This window comes from Rhodamnia argentea, chromosome 2 (genome assembly GCF_020921035.1).
Source record: "Rhodamnia argentea isolate NSW1041297 chromosome 2, ASM2092103v1, whole genome shotgun sequence".
In the NCBI taxonomy this organism is placed as follows: Eukaryota; Viridiplantae; Streptophyta; class Magnoliopsida; order Myrtales; family Myrtaceae; genus Rhodamnia; species Rhodamnia argentea.
Window position 1 is genome coordinate 520,584 of NC_063151.1, and position 21,719 is coordinate 542,302.

General features: G+C 39.5%; 1 protein-coding gene and 2 long non-coding RNA genes across 36 annotated transcripts in view; 1 reads left to right on the top strand and 2 right to left on the bottom strand.

The window, feature by feature from the left end:
- Positions 1–1,579: 1,579 nt before the first annotated feature.
- The window catches only part of LOC115751595, a 45,617-nt gene continuing 25,477 nt past the window's right edge, over positions 1,580–21,719 (top strand). For 6 of the 34 annotated variants that reach the window (XR_007197672.1, XR_007197682.1, XR_007197683.1 and 3 more), the window contains exons 1-3: positions 1,580–1,793; positions 1,883–2,899; positions 19,595–19,760. Coding sequence is in view for 1 of the 34 variants with exons in the window: in XM_048275335.1 (XP_048131292.1) it covers positions 16,332–16,361; positions 17,082–17,130; positions 17,645–17,807; positions 18,605–18,774; positions 19,085–19,124; positions 19,212–19,285 (526 nt within the window). In the remaining 33 variants the exon portion in view is untranslated. The other 28 variants (XR_007197693.1, XR_007197688.1, XR_007197691.1 and 25 more) reach the window with 24 other exon arrangements.
- Positions 3,602–18,224, bottom strand: LOC125313957. Its single transcript, XR_007197704.1, has 2 exons — positions 18,117–18,224; positions 3,602–3,700 (listed from the first exon to the last, which is right to left on the bottom strand). It is a non-coding gene; the product is annotated as an uncharacterized LOC125313957 (long non-coding RNA).
- On the bottom strand, positions 5,018–17,730 carry LOC115751598. Its single transcript, XR_004016652.2, has 2 exons — positions 17,605–17,730; positions 5,018–5,197 (listed from the first exon to the last, which is right to left on the bottom strand). It is a non-coding gene; the product is annotated as an uncharacterized LOC115751598 (long non-coding RNA).

The following is a 21,719-nucleotide window of genomic DNA, read 5'->3' on the forward strand; positions in this document are numbered from 1 at the left end:
TGCCTTGCATTACTACAGTCTACTGAATGGAGCAGAGAGTTTTTTTTTTTTTTTTTTGGGGGGGAGGGTGGTTGTGTTGGATGGGTGCGTGGGATGGTTCGGATGGAGCAGTCTTTAGCGAGGCATATTTTGGTCTCCTGTCAGGCATATTTTGAAATTATGGTATTGTGACAAGATTTTTCTCAATTTTAAATTAGCAGTGGGTAGAATTGAGTGTTGTGATTTCAATTTCACTCAATAATTTATAAAAAAGACCACATCAATGAATTTTTGATTGCATCGAGTCAACAGCTACAATAGATAGCGAGTGTCGCTTCCAATAATAATATATTTTTTTGTGTGTTTAAATTTTTAACGGTACAAGGGGGTAAATAAGGAGTAGAATATAAAATTAGCTGAACAAGCCTTTAAACTAAGGGTCATATAATATTTTGAAATTATGGTATTGTGACAAGATTTTTCTCAATTTTAAATTAGCAGTGTGTAGAATTGAGTTTTGTGATTTCAATTTCACTCAATAATTTATAAAAAAGACCACATCAATGAATTTTTGATTGCATCGAGTCGACAACTATAATAAACAGCGAGTGTCACTTCCAATAATAATATATATTTTTTTGTGTGTTTAAATTTTTAACGGTACAAGGGGGTAAATAAGGAGTAGAATATAAAATTAGCTGAACAAGCCTTTAAACTAGGGGTCATTTAATATTTCGATAGCTATTTATTTGAGAATTAAAATCATTTAATATTTTGACAGCTATTTATTTGAGAATTAAAATTATTTAAAGCCAGCCAATATCCAAATCAGACCGTAGTAAATCAGACACGTGGTCAAAGATGATTCGTTGTGAGCGTCCATCCTAATTCTTTACGCAATGGACGGAAGATAACGCGTGCATCTGAAGCACCTTGCGGAATTGGCAGCCCCCCGCCTTTCCTTTTTTAACCCGTCAACAGCTCACGACCGTCCAATCAAGACTCCGCTTCAGATTTGTTATAAACAACGCTCGATCCGAAGTCGGTGTATCCTCCTTCCTATAAATAACCGTCCTTTTCTCCTCTCTTCCTTGTATCCTTCGTTCTTCTGTCTTGTAACGCGCTTCTGGTTCTGCTCGCGTTCCCCCTCTTCTCTCTCCCATTGGCCTCTGTGGATATCATCTTCAGAGAAGAATCCATCGCGATTTAGCGTTCTCCTTTGGCCCTTCATCTTTTGTTTCCGTTTCTTGATTGATTGTATGGATTGTTGGTGGGCCGATTGCTTCTCGGTCTGATTTTTGAAGCATCTGGTTGCAGAAACCCCTGTTGCGGAGATTCTTGAGGGTTTCGCTTGGCCTCTTCGGGAACGATGTCTACGGTTATCGGAGTTATTTGGTTTACGCCTTGTCCTTTTGATCGCTTAGTGATTCATGGACCGATCGATCCAACTTTGCGTTGTTGTTTTGCCAGCTTATTCTGGATTGTTGGTATTCTGTGAATTGGCAGTGGCTTCTTGGATCGTATCTCTTCGTCTGAGGATAAGTGCTTGGTTTAGCTCCTCCTCTGATCCTTCATTGATTCATCAACCCGTCAATCTTCCGTTTACCTGTTTCACGAGCTGCTTCTGGAATTTTTTTTTGTTTGGTGAATTCGCAGTGGCTTCTTTCCCCTTGGAGCGAACTGTTTGTCTGAGGATGTCAAGGACGATGAATATGTTGACGGCAGTCAGTTTGTTTCATTAAACTAAGTGGTTGGGCGTTTTGGAGGTCTGATGATCCTTTTGCTCTCTTTGTTTGGTTGAGATGATGAACTTAGTAAAGTCTTTGATCACGTCTTAGTCTGGGCCATAGACTGAAATTTACTGGTTTTGATTGAAATTTGTAAAGTCTTTGATCACATCCAGTCTTTTATCTTTGGGAGTTGATTATCATCTAGTCCTAATCCTCTCACAGGTTGGACTCTTGCCAGACTTGACAAGTGGTGATTTGCATCTAGTGGATGATTGTCTGAAATTGGATAAGCTCTATCGTTTCTCGAGGCAGTTATCGGTTTGAATGAAATTTGTTCTCCAGTCCCATAGTTTTCCTATTGATATGAAAATCGATTCTTATTCCTTTGGAGGTCAGTGATTGGTCGATGTGTGTGTGATCTGTGATGGTTCTTCCTTTGCAAGGTGTACGCTCCAATCCAGATCCGCTTCGTCTTACTTTTGTTGAAGTTCGAAAGCTGATGTCTCCTTCCTAGAAGTTGTCCCTCCCTCGTGTCCTCATCCTTCATCTTGTATCTATGATTGTGCATGCGTTCCTCTCTCAGTTGACAGCCTCTGTGAAGAATTCAGAGGAGACATCATTCTTGAAACACGCTCTTGATCCTTTCTTTTATGTTTTTTTTTTCTTGATTGATTGTTAAATCGTTCTGATTATCTTTATGCTCTACTATTTTCTGAAGGTCTTTCCTCGCCTCTCCTGGACTCTTTGGGCATCGTCAGGGTTTGCACTCATTTGATTGTTGATTGATTTATCATTGATTGATCTTTCTAAGTTTAATTGTATTATAAGCTGATTCAGGTATACATTATTCTGTTAATTGGCAGTGGCTTCTTTCCTCTTGATCATTTTGTCTGAGGATGTTGTCTGAGGACAATAAATTCAATGCAACTGGTCAGTTGATTAGATGGAATATGACATTTGGGCAGCTTGGAGGGTTAATGATCTATCTTGCACTGTTTGGTCAAGTTGATGATCTAGAAGTCTGTTTTCAGGACAAACAGATGGACTGAAATTTTCACAACCTTCTAGGCTTCTTCAACAGGTTGAAAGTTTTACTGGATTTGACAGCTGGTGATCTGTTACGTTTTCTGTGGGGCTGTGTTGACAATTGTTTGAAGTTGGATGAGCTTGTGCTTCTCGGATCTTAGGCAGTTATTGGTTTGAATGAACGTGTCATTTAGTTGTGTTATTTTCTACTTAATCCGAAAGATCAGATCTAGTCCTCTTCCCTTCGCAGATCAGAGTGTGGTCGGGGCAGGACTTTTACCGGGACATGTTCAACATGGAGTGTTTGTGATCTGTGATGTTCTTTCTTGCTGCATGAGCATCAATTCCTATTTGTCATCCACTTCTATTACCTTTGAGTTAAGGTGGAATGGTCAGATGTTCTCTTTCCTTGCTCTGTTTGGTCGAGTCGATGATCTAGAAGTCTGTCTTCAAGACAAACAGATGGACTGAAATTTTCACAACGTTCTAGGCTTCTTCAACAGGTTGAAAGTGTTACTTGATTTGACAGCTGGTGATCTGTTGCGTTTTCTGTGGGGCTGTGTTGACAATTGTTTGAAGTTGGATGAGCTCCTGCTTCTCGGATTTTAAGGCAGTTATTGGTTTGAACGGAACTTGTCATTTAGTTGTGTTATTTTCTAGTTAATCTGAAAAATTAGATCTAGTTCTCTTCCTTCGCAGATCAGTGTGTGGTCGGGGCAGTACTTTACCTGGACATGTTCAACATGGAGCATCTTTGATCAGTGATGTTCTTTCTTGCTGCATAAGCATGATATTCCTAATTTGTTATCCACTGTGTCTGATTTTTGAAGCATCTGGTTGCAGAAACCCCTATTGCGGGATTCTTGAGGGTTTCGCTTGGCCTCTTTGGGATGATGGCCATGGTTATCGGAATTTGTTTACGCTCAGTGATTCTTAAACCGATGGGTTTTCCATTGTTATTGTACCTGGTTATTCTGGACTTTTGATATTTTGTGAATTGAGAGCAGCTCGTTTCCTCGTGGATCATATCTCTTCGTCTAAGGAAGTGCTTGGTTTAGCTCCTCCTCTGATGCTTTATATATTCATTGACCTGTCGATCTTTCCGTTTACTTCGTTTACAAGCTGCTTCTGGATTTTGCTATTTGGTGAATTCGCAGTGGCTTCTTTCCCCTTGGAGTGAACTGTTGTCTGAGTATGGCAAGGATGATGAATATGCTGACACTGGTCGGTTTGTTTCAAAAACTAGGTGTTTGGATTTTTTTGAGGACTGATGATCCTTATGCCGTCTTTTTTTTTGGTTGAGATTAGGCAAAATAGCATCTAACTTCAGGAGAAGGGGTTCCTCAAGCTTCATTCCACTCTGACCTGGACTAGGCGATAGACGTATTTTGATTGAAATTTCTTCTTCAGTCTTTTATCTTTGGGAGTTGATTATGGTTTAGTCCTAATCCTCTCACAGATTGGAGTCTTGCCCGTCTTGACAAGTGGGTGATCTGCCGCGAGCTGATGATTGTCTGAAACTGGATAAGCTCTATCATTTCTCGAGGCAGTTATTGGTTCGAATGAATGTTGTTTCTCCAGTCCCACAGTTTTCCTACTGATGTGAAAACCGATTCTTATTCCTTTGGAGGTCAGTGATTGGTCGATGTATGATCTGTGATGGTTCTTTCTTTGCAAGGTGTAAGCTCCCCAACAGATCAGTATTCAATCCAGATCCGCTTCGTCTTAATTTTATTGAAGTTCAAAGTGTCTCCTTCCTAGAAATTGTCCCTCCCTTTTGTCCTCGTCCTTCAGTCTCAGCTTGCATTTATGATTGTGCATGTGTTCCTCTCTCAGCTGACAGCCTCTGCGGAGTACTCTTCAGAGGAGACATCAGCGCTCTTGATCCTTCTTTTTTCTTTTTGTTATTTGATTGGTTGTTAAATCGGTCTGCTTCTGTTTATGCTATGTTATTTTCCAAAGGTTATGCCCCCCTCTCTGGGCTTGGGGACATTGTAAGGGTTTGCGCTCCTTTGCTGTTGATTGATCTTTCTGCTTAATTATATTATGAACTGGTTCTGGTACTCACTATTCCACGAATTGGCAGTGGCTTCTTTCTTCTTGGAGCAATCATTTTCTCTGAGGACGTTGTCTGAGCACAATCATTACAATGCAGCTGGTCAGTTGGTTACATAGAATATGACATTTGGGTTTTTGACAGTATTAATGGTCTATCTTGCACTGTTTGGATGAGTTGATGATCTAGAAGTCTGTTCAAGACAAACAGATGGACTGAAAATTTCACAACATTCTAGGCTTCTTGAACAGGTTGAAAGTTCTACTGGATTTGACAGCTGGTGATCTGTTGCGTTTTCTGTGGGGCTGTGTTGACAATTGTTTGAAGTTGGATGAGCCCCTGCTTCTCGGATCTTAGGCAGTTATTGGTTTGAATGAAACTTGTCATTTAGTTGTGTTATTTTCTACTTAATCCGAAAGATTAGATCTAGTCTCTTCCTTCGCAGATCAGAGTGTGGTCGGGGCAGTACTTTACCGGGACATGTTCAACATGGAGTGTCTGGGATCAGTGATGTTCTTTCTTGCTGCATAAGCATCAATTCCTAATTTGTCATCCACTTATGTTATCATTGAGTTAAGATGGAATGGTCAGATTTTCTCTTTCCTTCGCAGGTCAGAATTTGGTCGAGGCAATACTTTACCTCGTCAATTTTGACATGGAGTGCCTGTGATCAGTGATGGTTGCTTCATAAGCATCAATGCATTGCACAAGCTTTTCTGGGTTCTTTCTTGTCTGGAAAAGGTCCACACACGTTCTAGCTAGTTCCTCTTCATTCTTATCTGTGTGCTACAATCACTAATTGAATCTCTGATAAATCGCGAAAATGGCATATGTAAGATTTATACGTTGTGCTCTTTTTTCTTGTCCTTGAACTGGCTCCAGGCATTACCTAGTATGCTTCACTTTTCTTTTTACATGACTTATGTGTTTTCTTTTGGTATAGAACAAAAGGTGATTTTGTGTTCTTTAGGTGCGAGAGGTTGTTTGAGTTGGTTGGACTCTGTTAATGGCCATATAAATGTCTATGTAGGTTTTCTTGGTTAGAATTGATCTACTTCAGATATCTATCGTGATTCGCATTATATTTCTTATTTTGTTTTGTATTTCTTAACGGTTAATGAGCCAATTAATTTCTAGGTTTAGTTTCAGAAGCTTCTGGTCTGTTGCAGAAGCTTAATTTCTTCTGTTACCGTTGCCACTTTGGGACTTTGCCGTGTTCTTAGACTAGAATTGACTCTCCTCCTCTGTCCATTTTTTAAGTGATTGGCGCTCGTTCTATTTAGTTGTTTAACGCACAGATTCTGGATCTGTTATTGAGAGGATGGGAAAGTAACTTCTTCTCTGATGGAATGGTCTCTGCTTCCGAGGATGTCATGTAAGAACAGTAAATATGAAGAGTTTGGCCAATTGCTGCATAGAATGTTCAAGCTTTTTTTGGGACTGACGATTCCTTTGCAGTATAATGTTGAGTTGGTGGACGAGGAGTACTGGGTGATGAACTGAAAAACTGAAGCCTTTAATAATTTCCTGCATGAACGCTTATGATTCTTTTTTAGAATTTGTTCTTTTCATTTATTATCTTTGGGTAGTGGCAAGAATCAAGATGATAATTGTCTAGTTCTAATTGCTTTAGGTTGAAGTTTTGCTGAATTTGACTACTGCTGATCCACTGCCTTTTTGGAAGGCTGAGATGATGAATTGCGGAGACCAGGTTGTGTTTGAAATTGGATGATCTCTCATTTATTGGATTCTGGGTAGTAAATGGTTCCACTATTATGGAGACCGGGTTGTGTTTGAAATCGGGTGATCTCTCATTTATTGGATTCTGGGTAGTAAATGGTTCCAATATTATTGACTCTAGTTTCTATAATTTTTTTTAATAAAGCAAGAGGATCACCAGTCACTTAAATCTTTCTTCTGTAGGTCAGCAATTGGTTAAAGTATGATTTTACCTCTGAATTCAATATGGAGCGTTCTTTAGTCTATGATGGTTCTTGATAGTTGTGGATATTAGCGAATGGTTTTGATTGGACCGGATCCACAACTCTTTGGCACTTTTATCTGAGTATTCAGTTGTTTTTGGAAGGTCAATGATTGTCGACTTTTTTCTGTTGTAGGAGCTGTTTACAAGTCTGGAAAGCTTGAGGTCCACATTAGTTTTGCCTTGCTTCTCATCATTCTTATCTCATATGTGAACTGCATTCACTAAGAATCGCTTTTGGAAATCATGCAAAAATTTCATGCAGGATATATTCGTTATAGTAGACGACTCTTGGCAAATCTAACTTCGGTTGGCACTTATGACTTTCGATTTCTTCTCTTCTGTTAACTGATTTTGGATGGTCTTCTGAATATTGTAAGATGAGAGCTGATACCAGTTGTTCTTTGGCAGATAAGAGCCTTTCTCGACGGGATTGGATGGAACTATCCTGCATGTCATTTATCACCGACTTTTTCCTTTTGTTGCACATTCACTCAGAAATACATTTCTTGCATATGCATTTGTTTTGACTTGGTGGGTATGTCTGCTTGAATTTTGTGTTAATATGCTGAATTTGGTTTTGAAGAATATTTTGTCAGGTTTCTTTTGTGCGTATATTAGGTTGGATAGATGCTGTTTAGATGGTAATTTCTTACGCTTAAATGTTAATTTGGTGTGACGTACTGCCCCTTTTTTCCTCCATGTCATTTGGAACTTGTAGGATGGGTTCTTTTCCACAAAAAAAGAAAAAAAATTGTTTTTTACTCTATTTTTTGTGGTACCATTTACCTGATTGCTTTGCCAAGCCTACCAAATGTCAGAATATGTGTTTTCACTTATAAAGCAATGATGTTGGATGGTTCATCAATAGAGTGATCTTTCCATAAATTGTTTTAACCGGTCTGGATTTCAGTGGATTGGCAGTTGCATCTTTCCTCTTGGAGCATGTTGTCTAAGGATGATAATTGCATAGAAGCTGTTCAGTTTATATGGAAAAAGGTGTGGGGGCTTCTTGGAGGAGTGGTGATCTATTATGCAGTCTTGTTTGCTTGATTTCAGAAGTAGTCTTTGATCACATCTTCAGGATGGGCGATGGACTGAAATATTGAAGATTTCTAGGCATTCTGTAGTTTTGATTTAAATTTGTCTTCAGTTGATCATCTTTGAGGAGCAGTGAGGGAATTATTGTTAAGTTCTAATTCTTCTTCAGGTTGAAGTTTTACTGGGTTTGAGAAGTGGTGATCTCTGTGGGCCTGAGTTGATGATTGTTTGAAATTGGACATGCAACCGTTTCATGGATTCTAGGCAGTTACTTAGTTTGGATGAAGTTTGTTGTCCGCTTCTGCTTTTTCCTGATTATGGTGAGATGATTAGGGCCTAGTTCTCCTTCCTTCAATGCAAACCTCTCCTGGTTCGATGTGGCCCGTCTTCAATCTGTGATGGTTCTTTCTAGCTCCATAGTCTTTCTTCATTTAGCAAGCTCTTCTTTCCTTGAGATGTTGACTTTTGTTGTATTTGGAAGATGAATAATAATTGACCATCTTCCATTGTAGCAATATTTATGAGTCTGGAAAGCTTGAGGTCCTCTTAAGTTCTGGCTTGTTTCTCTTCCTTCTAGAATGCATGCTGTAATCACTAAATCAATGGATGGTAAACCATTCAGATATTGCACGTGCGATTTATTCGTCTTGCCTTTTTTTTTTTTTTTTGGGGGGGAATACTAGCTTCACACAATTTAGATAGCTTAGGCTTTAATTCTATATGATTGATGTGTTTTCTTTTGGTACAGAAGCTTTTGTGGAACTTTTTCATGTATCAGGTGATGTCTGCGCTTTAGGTGCTTGTGGAGTAGTGGTCATGGACATTGTTAGTGTTTACGCTCCTCCTTCGATCATTTATTGATGGATTGGTCCATGCTTCTGTTGTTTTAAAGCGATCTCTTTGATTAAGGATGTTTCTAAGGAATGTCACATATGATGAGGTTGGTCAATTATTACTTAGAATAACTAAGCTTTTCTTGAGTCGACAATCTGTTCACATCTATCTTTGGTTGGGTTGGTGGGTGTGGGCAGTGTCCTTGATCATCTTCAGGACCAGGTGAAGAACTGAAATTCCCATGAGCTCCTGCTGTGAAGGCACTTGGGTTTTCGTTGAATCTAATTCCTCAGTTGATTCCCTTGGTGAGGAAAGATGGTAATTGTCTCTGTTCAGATTCCTATATCGGTTGGAGTTTTGCCAGATTTAAGAAGTGATATGATCTATCACCTTTTCTGTGCGGCTGAGTTGATGAATTGCAGAGTCCGGGCTTTGTTTGAAATTGGATAAGCTCCCAGTTCTTGGATTTTGGTTCCTTTTGATGTCCTCACTCTCCATGTGTGTGTGGATCCATAATCAATGGATACATGCTTTTATGATAGGATGTGCAAGAGCTAGCTTGACTATGCTTTGAGGCTTTGAAGTTCGAAGCAAGATCTCTGGTTGACATTGGATGGCCTCTCTGTTAGACAATACTTGCGAGAAGAGAGTACTAAGTCTCCTTACTTGCAATAAGATATCCGTATGGCTTTGCTTAGCCTATATTTTCCACTGATGCAATACTTTATTCTGGTGCAGTAACATTGTTGGGGACATTCTATAGATGAGGTGTTCTGTAGGTGAGATGGGTTGTTTGTAGTTTGTAGTGCCACCTTGAACAGTATGTGCGAGAGCTAGCTTGACTATGCTTTGAAGGTTTGAAGTTCGATGTTAGATCTCTGGTTGTCATTGGATGGCCTCTGTTGGACAATACTTTGCAAGAAGAGAGTACTAAGTCTCCTTATTTGCAATAAGATATCCGCATGGGTTTGCTTAGCCTATATTTTCCACTGATGTAATACTTTCTTTGGTGCAGTAACATTGTTGGGACAATGTTCTGTAGGTGAGATGGGTTATTTTTAGTTTGTAGTGCCTTGAGGGCCTAACTTATGTATATTTTAGATTCTTGTCAGGGGACTATGAAGACTTTTCCGCCAGGACCTAAGATGTAATTATTGCAAACTGTTAGCATCTCATTCTGAAAAGATGAACTGGTGCTGTGCTTTTGCCTTTTACCTTCTTTATAACATACACCATGTAGGTTCCTTTCATAACTAGAAGGTGTGTTTCTTCTCGTGCTTCATTATTGGCATAAGTGATCAGGCCTCACTTGGGGATGTTGACAGGGCAGCCATCTGGACATAACTTCCCTTGGCATTTCTGATCTGTGCTCTCCTTTCTGCTGATTCTCTTGTTTCTTATCCATCACAAAGCTGTGTTTTTAAGTGTGTGCTATCAGCAGACATGGCTGGTTAGGCTGGGAGGATCAGACACTGGGTGCTTGGTCGGGTTGTTTGTCAAATCTGTGGTTATTTTTAGATGGGTGAAACTGGAGCGAGACGACAATCCTGCAGTGAATAATCTTTTATTTGAGGCTATGGAGTTTAGTCTACTTCCCCTTCTCATCTTTTTACGATACACTAATGTACGATAGGTGAACTACTTCGTATATACAAAGGATAGCTGTTGAAGTTCTTTAGGGCTATGAATTTATAGATCTCCAGTTGCAGCGTGATCCTTTGCCACTGATGATCTGTGGTCCAGATATTCTAATTGTGGTTCTAGTGTATCACTTTCTCATCGGCTGTGCAAGGGTTATCTTCCTTCTAATTGGAGATATTAAAGGGTTGTGCTATAATCGGTTTCATTAGCTTTGCTATTTCCTTTGAAGGCATGAATTTTGAAGCATCAGGCTGGGGTCTATTTCCAGAATAATGTTGGCGAAGGCTCTGATACTTCTGATTTTATACAGAAACGTTTATCAATGTTATTAAGGTTCAAACCTCGTCCTGATCATATCAACTAATTTGGTGGCTTCCATGCGCCATACAGATTTATTCAGTCGTCAACGGGTGCTTGCTCCAGTTTAGAGCGATCTCACTAAGAGGACCACATGAGGACACTAATTGATCAAAGCTGTTAGAGAATCAAAGTTCTTATGTTTGGGAAGGCAGGAGGTTATTATCTAATGCAACTATGTTTAGTTGAGCTGCTGAATTGTTGTTTTTCTTTGTGGATCGGGGTAATGAGCGATGACTGGCTCTTTCTATAGGGATTGTCTGTAGCTGCATGAATTCTGCAAAGATCTCGTTTATGATATTTTCATTTTCAAGAATTAGAGGAGATGCGATGAACATCTAGTCCTCTTCCTGCCGAATTAAATTAATGAAATAATAATGTAGGTTTGAGTCTTTTTGTTGCAAACTATGATGAATTCGATAGTTTGTGTTGTAGTTTATTGACCCATTTTAAACTAACGTTTAAAGGAATGATTTGACATTTGCTATCTTTTACTTTTTGCTATTCCGGGGGGTACTTTTGGTGTCTATTTTGGGTGCCTGTTCAAGCCTTTCTCTTCAATGATGCCGTGCTCTCATCCTTTTCTTTGAACTTCAGTGGATTCATGGCTAAGTCTTGTTGTTGCTTTGCTGGGTCATTTGGGGGCACACATCGATTGCAGTTCAACTTATCAGATGCTTCTACCTTGAGAGATGGAAAACTTATTGCAGATATTAACTAACGTCATGGCAGATTGTCCGTTTATACTTTCAATTGGTTTGGTGCCAGTCCGTAGAAGCTCTCTCTTCGGGATTCTCTTTATATTGAATCTCCATGGATTCACCATTCATTCTCTCCTAAACTCGTATCCTATTATCATCATTTTTCTGAGGAAGCTGTTTCTAGTTTGTACCTTCAAAACTATATCTGCTTGGGAATATGCTTGTGGGGATGCGTGGCGAGGATGGTTTGGATGTTTTTTGCATTTTTTATAAGCTCGCTCTTTGAAAGAGATGGTGCACTGGACATGTTGGTTAGGTGGGGTTCATGGGTTTTTAGAGCTATACCCGATGATGAACTTGACAAGAAAAACTAACTTTTTTGAAGACCTCGCAAAGAAATTGTATTTTTGGACTCTTCAACATATTTCTGTCCGTTGTCATTTGCTCACTTTGTTGAGCAAATTGTGCAACTTTGTATCTTCGCACAAGTTAGACAGTTGTGGCTGGCAAAAAATCAAGCATAATTTTGCAGGAGATATTTTGAATGTCTTGTTAAGTCGCAATCATGGGCCTTATGGAAATTTGATTTTACAAACTATCCACGTGAAGGCTATTGGAACCTTATTAAACTTGGATAGCATCCCTTTTACCCTGGATAGCATCTTGGTAGCTCCTCCCAGTGCAGATTATGTTCTTAATCCGGCCAAAGTGTTTGGGGATAGTCTTATTATCAGAAGAAACAAACTGATTTCATTCTTTGTCGATGCCAATGCTCCTGTTGCTTGAACATCTATACATCTGTGGTTGACCCATTCCCAATTTCAGCTGGTTGATCTTTGATTCAGTCAGGCACAGACATTGACTATTCCCAGCACTTGTCGGTGTATTCTTCTTTTCTCCAAGTAAACCGAATTTGATACCACAGCAAAGCTCCAGTACTGTCTTTTATATTGACTTCACTCTAGCACTAATCTATGATCTCTAATGTGAAGTTGGGTAAGTCTATAAAGCTGAGCATTATGATAAACCGCAGCATAGCTCCATTCTACTGGCTTCTACAGAACATGAATTAATCTGTTGAGAAGAAATTCAATTGTTAGTTTCTAATAATATATAGAATCACTGCATGTGTATAACTTGACATGATTCTTAGTTAGTAAGTTTTCCAGTTGAGAATTTGATTCTGTATTGTCAGTTTATGATTTGCCTCTCATACTGTATTTAGTAAAGGCTGAAGGAATTCAATCATTTTCTTTATATATAATATATAAGGTTAGATGATTCTGCTTGATAGTAAAACTAAGTCGTCCTATTGATATGCTGTCCAACCCTAGCTCTCTCTTTGCCATAGAAATCAGGAAGGAGGATTTATGTGCTCCCACTAGGAGAAGGAGGAAGTCCTTACATAGAGATCTATGCTTTTTTCTGCCGGACTAGATGTAACTACTTTTTTCACCTTGGAATTTCTTCCAAGTTAATGAGAAGGAATCCCTCTGCAAGCATTTTGTGTATAGATCAATTTCCCTTTCACTTTGTCCCTTATTGGCAAGTTTCTGATTGTGGATTTGTTAGGTGTAGCTGGCTTTCATTCCTTATATTTACTAATCCTTCTTATTGCTTTTTGATAAAATTTTACACATTGTTTCTTCAGGCATTTTCCTTATCAAACAGTTATTATTCTTTGCACCTAAGTTCTCGTAGACATGGTGTGTATAGATCAATTTCCCTTTCACTTTTTCCCTTATTGGCAAGTTTCTGATTGTGGATTTGTTAGGTGTGGCTGGCTTTACAAGCATGAGTACTGGCCATATGGGCATTGGGTATTTTTTCCATTACCAAGTCCTTTTATCTGATTTCCATGCTTTGTTTTGCCAGCTAAATCTTTTCATAAGTTTTTCAGTTAACGGATTTATATACTTATTTTCATCAATAGGAACCCTCTTTTATCTTGATAACTTCGCTTTCATTTCTTATATTCACTAATCCTTCTTATTGCTTTTTGATAAAATTTTACACATTGTTTCTTCAGGCATTTTCATTATTGAGCAGTCATTATTCTTTGCACCTTAAGTTCTCGTAGATATGGATTCCCTTGAAGAGCATTTTGTCTTCCCATTAGGAAAAGTAGTATATATGGAAGTATGGTCACTACCGCAAGTATCTTTTACCATTTACCGTCACTAAGTTGATGATGGTGTTACTGGATATTCTTCCCTCGGAATTTGGTGTCCTCCTTCTACTGGTGTCTGACAAAAAGGTGTTCACTGAGAATGGATGTCTCTTGGTGGGTGCATGCTGTCCGAGTAAGGTTATTCAGAATGCTGCTTTTGGTGACTGCTGTCCAAGAACTTTTTGCTCCAGTGAAAATTGGATTTGTTGCCATTTCTTTCATGCAGATCATTTCAACCAACCAGAGGATCCATATTTATCGAAATAGCTTCCTTATTTATTGAAAATATCTTGTGATACCGATAATGCAATTGTCGCACAGCAGCGCCTTCAGCTGAACTGATGCTAATGCCTTAGGTCGACATGGTATCATAGCTTGTTCCTGGACCCAAGTACCTCGACTCAGTCGAGCGCCTTCTGTTAAACTAATCCTACTTTTTAAGTCCAGATTCTTTTACCTTACGATGTCTTTTGGGGTATGTCATCACAGCTCATTGGCGTTCTCTTGTCTCTCAGAATGTGGACCCAGTAATGTGCTCTATCAGTATCACTCAAAACTCTTATCTGGACAGCTGTTCACTCTGAAAGTTGGGTGGCTACCTTGTTGGATGAATTTGAAGAGAAGTTGACTGTGTCTTATATCTCATTGGTGTTTAGTATTGGCCCGTTGATATGGACAGCTGTTCACTCTGAAAGTTGGGTGGCTGCCTTGTTGGATGAATTTGAAGAGAAGTTGACCGTGTCTTATGTCTCATTTGTGTTCATTTCTGGTAGAGATTCTTCACTAGGAAGTCGGAACATTAAACTGGCATCAAGTGGTGGGATCGCCTTCATATTGGCTGGACCGGTAGTGTCATCTTCTGACATTTTGCTATCAACGGATTAGAGGTCGAGACTTGTTTGATTGGGTTGCTGGATGTTTGGCAGTCTCTTTGTCTCGTTGATGATATTTGATTAAGACTCTCAAGTTGATTACAGTTTGCAGCCTTTGGAATGGCACGGTTGCACTTGCTCTAGGCATGCATGAATTGAACACCGTCTGTCCTTTTTCTTCACTTCTCTTCCAATATCTAACTAGATGGATAATGGAGCCCATATCGTGAATTATGGAAGTGAAAATGCTTTGTGGATTGATTGGATGAAGTTCGAATATCATTTAAAGGGGGATTCTATGGTGGCTTCTTTCTTTGTTCTGTCTCTTAGGTCTTTGAGGAACTAAGACTTCACATGAGATGCGCTCATGGCACGTCTTGAGAAGAGACATCAGAAAGTCCTTATTTGTGCCCTTCTGGCTTCTGGTTTGGGTTGATTATAATGTCGGTCATATTTATTCCTGCATTTGGTTTTCTAGAGCTCTTGTTTTGGAAGATTAGGTGATGTGCCTAAGAATTTAACTTTTTTTGGACACAATTAATTGCTTGTTCACATCTCGGATGTTGTCCTTGTCTTACCTTTGTCAATTTGCCTTTGTAATGTGTTTTTGGGGCTTTTAACACATCAGACTAATGGAAGAGAGATGAATTTCTTGTTCCTGTATGTAAGGTTGTCTTTGTCTGTGGTACGAGCGTACGAGGTGCGCACTTGATCGCAATAAAAAACTGTTCACAGGGGACTTGGATGGGTTTGAAACCAGAATGGGTCTACCGTGTCTTAAAAATGTGCACATTCCATCAATAGCTGAAAGTCTAGGTTTGCTCAGTTGAGGGGAGTGGGTTGAAGCTTCTCTGCTTGCAGTTGTTTGGGGTTTAGCAAGCTGTTCATCATGGGCACCAATGCTCCAGGTCATGCACCAGTGTCGATGCCTATGCAAAATGCTTTGCTCTACAGTGCTCTGGTTGCGGTGGTTTTTTGTTCTGAAGATCGAAACTCTCGCCATTGGATCGGATATCTCCTGTAAGACTCCTGTGGATTTTCAGCTGCATACCTGAGGACCTGATACTTCTGTTTTTCGGAGTTCTTTTCGGCTGCCTTATGAAAGCTATCTCTAATTCTGATCAAGAGGCAATTTCTAAGTGTGTGTTAGTTCCTCTTTTTCCAACTTCACTCAATGATTCATCAAAAAGATCACATCAATGAATTTTTGACAATGTCGAGTTGACAACTATAATGGAACGGCTCATTAACTTCAAAAAATAAAATTATTTTTAATTTTGTACTTCAAATAATATATATTTTTTTTTGTGTTGTTAAATTTTGAATGGTAAGGGGGTAAGTAGAAGTTGAGAGTAGCATATAAAATCAGCTGAACAAGCCTTTAAACTTCAGGGTCATTTAAAAAAAAAACTAGGGGGTCATTTTAATATTTTGACCGCGATTAATTTGAGAACTGAAGTTATTTAAAGCCTGCCAATATCCAAATTGGACCGTAGCAACTCAGGACACGTGGGCAAAGGAGCGTCCATCCTAATTCTTTACGCAATAGACGGAAGATAACGCGTGCATCTGAAGCAACGGTCGGAATTGGCAGCCCACCGCCTTTCCTTTTTTAACCGGTCAACAGCTCACAACCGTCCAATGACGACTCCTATTCAGATTTGTTCTGGTTCTGCTCGCGTTCCCCCCCTTCTCTCTCTCTCATGGCCTCTCCGATTCAAATTTGTTATTATTCTGGATTGTTGGTAGTCTGTGAATTGGCAGTTCGTCTGAGGACGTCGTTATGGGAAGTGTTTGGTTTAGCTCCTCCTCTGATCCTTCATTGATTCATCAGCCGGTGGATCTTCCGTTTACCTGTTTCATGAGCTGCTTCTGGATTTTTTTTTTTATTTGGTGAATTCGCAGTGGCTTCTTTCCCCTTGGAGCAAACTGTTTGTCTGAGGATGTCAAGGACGATGAATGCGTTGACGCCGGTCAGCTTGTTTCATTAAACTAAGTGGTTGGGCGTTTGGAGGTCTGATGATCCTTTTGCTCTCTTTGTTTGGTTGAGAATCTTGAGATGATGAACTTAGTAAAGTCTTTGATCAAATCTTGGTCCGGGCCATAGTTGGAAATCTACTGGTTTTGATTGAAATTTGTTCTCCAGTCTTTTATCTTTGGGAGTTGATTATCATCTAGTTCTAATCCTCTCATAGGTCGGATTCTTGCCAGCCTTGACAAGTCGTGATCTGCAGCTAGCCGATGATTGTCTGAAGTTGGATAAGCTCTATCGTTTCTCGAGGCAGTTATCAGTTTGAATGAAATTTGTTCTCCAGTCCCATGGTTTTCCTATTGATGTGAAAATCGATTATTATTCCTTTGGAGGTCACTGATTGGTCAATGAGTGACTCGTGATGGTTCTTCCTTTGCAAGGTGTACGCTCCAATCCAGATCTGCTTCGTCTTATTTTTATTGAAGTTCGAAAGCTGGTGTCTCCTTCCGAGAAATTGTCCATCCCTTGTGTCCTCATCCTTCATCTTGCATCTACGATTGTGCATGCATTCCTCTCTCAGTTGACTGCCTCTGCAAAGTACTCTTCAGAGGAGACATCATTCCTGAAACACGCTCTTGATCCTTTCTTTTATGTTTTTTTTTTCCGCTTGATTGATTGTTAAATCGTTCTGATTATCTTTATGGTATACTATTTTCTGAAGGACATGCCTCGCCTCTCCTGGACTCTGCCATGTTTTGGGCATCGTCAGGGTTTGCGCTCATTCGATTGTTGATTTATTTATCATTGATTGGCTTTCTAAGTAATTGTATTATAAGCTGATTCAGGTATACACTATTCTGTTAATTGGTAGTGGCTTCTTTCCTCTTGGAAGGATCGTTTTGTCTGAGGATGTTGTCTGAGGACAATAAATTCAATGCAACTGGTCAGTCGATTAGATGGAAATATGACATTTGGGCGGCTTGGAGGGTTAATGATCTATCTTGCACTGTTTGGTCAAGTTGATGATCTAGAAGTCTGTCTTCAGGACAAACAGATGGACTGAAATTTTCACACCTTCTAGGCTTCTTTAACAGGTTGCAAGTTTTACTGGATTTGACAGCTGGTGAGCTGTTGCGTTTTCCGTGGGACTGTGTTGACAATTGTTTGAAGTTGGATGAGCTCGTGCTTCTTGGAGCTTAGGCAGTGATTGGTTTGAATGAAACGTGTCATTTGTGATTTTCTACTTAATCCGAAAGATCAGATCTAGTTGTCTTCCCTTCGCAGATCAGAGTGTGGTCGGGGCAGTACTTTTACCTGGACATGTTCAACATGGAGTGTCTGTGATCGGTGATGTTCTTTCTTGCTGCATATTTATTCCTAATTTGTCATCCACTTCTGTTATCTTCGAGTTAAGGTGGAATGGTCAAATGTTCTCTTTCCTTCGCAGGTCAGAGTTTTGTCGAGGCAATACTTTACCTCATCAATTTTGATGTGGAATGTGTATCCTCAGTGATGGTTCTTCCTTTTTGCATAAGTTGATCACAATTCACTGTTCTTCATTGACTCTTCTTCTTTTTATTTCCGTTTCGCGATTGATTGTTGATGGGCCCATTGCTTTCTGTATCTGATTTTTGAATCATCTGGTTGCAGAAACCCCTGTTGCGTGATTCTTGAGGGTTTCGCTTGGCCTCTTTGGGATGATGCGTATGGTTATCGGAATTTGTTAACGCTCATGGGTTTTTTGTTGTTATTTTACCTGGTTATTCTGGACTTTTGTTATTCTGTGAATTGGCAGCGGCTTCTTTCCTCTTGGATCATATCTCTTCGTCTGAGAAAGTGCTTGGTTTACCTCCCTCTGAACCTTTATTGATTCATCGACCTGTCGATCTTTCCGTTTACTTGTTTTACGAGCTGCTTCTGGATTTTGTTATTTGGTGAGTTCACAGTGGCTTCTTTCCCCTTGGAGCGAACTGTTTTTCTGAGGATGGCAAGGATGATGAATAACACTAGTCGGTTTGTCTCATAAAACTAGGTGTTTGGGCTTTGATGATCCCTTTGCTGTCTTTTTTTGGTTGATATTTGGCAAAATGGCCTCGTAACTCTGGGAGAAGGGGCTCCTTAAGCTTTACTCCGCTCTAACTCGGACCAGGCGATAGGCCGAAATTTACTGGTTTTGATAGAAATTTCTTCTTCAGTCTTTTATCTTTGGGAGTTGATTATGGTCTAGCCCTAATCCTCTCACAGGTTGGAGTCTTGCCTGTCTTCACAAGTGGGTGATCTGCCGCAAGCTGATGATTGTCTGAAACTGGATAAGCTGTATCATTTCTCAAGGCAGTTATCGGTTCAAATGAAATTTGTTCTCCAGTCCCATAGTTTTCCAACTGATGTGAAAACCGATTCCTATTCCTTTGGAGGTCAGTGATTGGTCAATGTATGATCTGTGATTGGTCGAGGTATGATCTGTGATGGTTCTTTCTTTGCACAGCTCGCCGACAGATCACTATTCAATCTAGATCCGCTTCGTCTTATTTTTATTATAGTTCGAAAGCCGGTGTCTCCTTCCTAGAAATTGTCCTTCCCTCGTGTCCTCATCCTTCAGTCTCAGCTTGCATTTGTGGTTATGCATGTGTTCCTCTCTCAGCTGACAGCCTCTGCGAAGTACTCTTCAGAGTGATTGATTGTTAAATCGGTCTGCTTCTGTTTATTTTATGTTATTTTCAGAAGGTTATGCCTCGCCTCTCTGGTACTTGTTGTGGACATCGTTAAGGTTTGCGCTCCTCTGATGTTGATTGATCTTTCCACTTAATTGTATTATGAGCTGGTTCTGGTATTCACTATTCCATGAGTTGGCAGTGGCTTCTTTCTTCTTGGAGCGATCATCTTGTCTGAGGATGTTGTCTGAGCACAATGATTACAATGGAGCTGGTCAGTTGGTTACATAGAATACGACATTTGGGTTTTTGATAGTACTAATGATCTATCTTGCACTGTTTGGTTGAGTTGATCTAGAAGTCTGTGTCTTCAGGACAAATGGATGGACTGAAATTTTCACAACCTTCTAGGCTTCTTTAACAGGTTGAGAGTTTTACTGGATGTGACAGCTGGTGATCTGTTGCATTTTTTGTGGGGCTGTGGAGGTTGAATGAGCTCCTGCTTCTCAGATTTTAGGCAGTTCATTTAGTTCTGTTATTTTCTAAATCCAAAAGATCAGATCTAGTTGTCTTCCCTTCGCAGATCAGAGTGTGGTTGGGGCAGTACTTTACCTGGACATGTTCAACATGGTGTGTCTGTGATCAGTGATGATCTTTCTTGCTGCATAAGCATCAATTCCTAATTTGTCAGCCACTCCTGTTATCTTCGAGTTAAGGTGGGATGGTCAGATGTTCTCTTTCCTTCACAGGTCACAGTTTGGTCGAGGCAGTACTTTATCTCGTCAATTTTGACATGGAGTGTCTGTGATCAGTGATGGTTCTTTCTTGCTGCATAAGCATCAATGCATTGCACAAGCTTTTCTTTATGAGCTCTTTCTTGTCTGGAAAAGGTCCACACACGTTCTAGCTTGTTTCTCTTCATTCTTATCTGTGTGCTACGATCAATAATTGGATCGCAGATAAATCACGGAGAATAGCGTATGTAAGATTTATAAGTCGTGCTCTTTTTCCCTGTCCTGGAACTAGCTCCTGCATTACCTAGAACAGTTATTCCGTGTTCTTTAGGTGCGAGAGGTTGTTTGAGTTCATTGGACTCTGTTAATCGTCATATAAATGTCTATGATGTAGGTTTTATTGGTCATTGGGACTGTGAAGGCTTGTAGCTGACAGAATTGGTTTTACTTCAGTGCATACTGCAGCATCTTATTTTGGATTGATGCACTTCAGATATGTATCGTGATTTGCATTCTTAATCTTTCTTATTTTGTTTGTATTTCTTAACGGTTATTGAGCCAATTAATTTCTAGGTTTAATTTCAGAAGCATCTGTGTGTGTTGCAGCAGCATCTTATTTTGGATTGATGTACTTCAGATATGTATTGTGATTTGCATTCTTAATCTTTCTTATTTTGTTTGTATTTCTTAACGGTTAATGAGCCAATTAATTTCTAGGTTTAATTTTCAGAAGCATCTGTGTGTGTTGCAGAAGCTTAATTTCTTCTGTTCCCGTTGCCACTTTGGGACTTTGCCATGTTCATCGACATCATTAGGATTTACTCTCCTCCTTTATCCATTTATTAATTGATTGGTCGGTCGGTCTATTTAGTTGTCTCTGATGGTCGGATCTCTGCTTCCGAGGATGTGATGTAAGGGACAGTCAATATGAAGAGTTTAGCCAATTGTTGCGTAGAATAAATTGTTTGAGCTTTTTCGGGACTGACGATTCCTTTGCAGTATAATGTTGGGTTGGTGGACTAGGAGTACTGGGTGATGAACTGAAGCTTGAACTGAAACTTTTAATAATTTCCTGCATGGACACTTATTATTCTTATCTAGCATTTGTTTCTTTCATTTATTATCTTTGGGTAGTGGCAAGATTTGAGATGATAATTGTCTAGTTCTAAGTGCTTTGGGTTGAAGGTTTGCTGAATTTGACAACTGCTGATCTACTGCCTTTTCGCAAGGCTGAGATGATGAATTGTGGAGACCGAGTTGTGTTTGCAATTGGATAATCTCTCATTTATTGGATTCTAGGTAGTAAATAGTTCCGATATTTACTCACTCTAGTTTCTATATTTTTTATTAAGGCAAGAGGATCACCATTCAGTTAAATCTTTCTCCTGTAGGTCAGCAGTTGGTTAAAGCTGAGACTTTACCTCTAACTTCATTATGGAGCGCCTTTAATCTTATGGTTCTTTATAGTTGGACATTAGAGGTATGGTTTGATTAGACGAGATCCTTAATTCTTTGGCACTTTTATCTGTGTATTCAGTTGTTTTGGGAAGGTCAATATTGTTGACTTTCTTCTGCTGTAGGAGTTATTTCCAAAAAAAAACATTCATTTTTCACTATTTTTTTCATTAACATTTACCTGATTACTTTGCCAAGTCTCTACCAAAATGTTATAATATGTGTTTTCATTTATAAAGCGATCATGTTGGAGGCTTCATCAATAGAGTGATCTTTCCATAATTTTTTTTTAACCTGTCTGGATTTCAGTGGATTGGCAGTTGCATCTTACCACTTGGAGTGATCTCTTCATCTGAGCGTGTTGTCTAAGGATGATAAATACATAGAAGCTGTTCAGTTTATATGGAAAAAGGTGTGTGGGCTTCTTGGGCGAGTGGTGATCTATTATGCAGTCTTGTTTGCTTGATTTCAGAAGTAGTCTTTGATCACATCTTCAGGATGGGCGATGGACTGAAATAT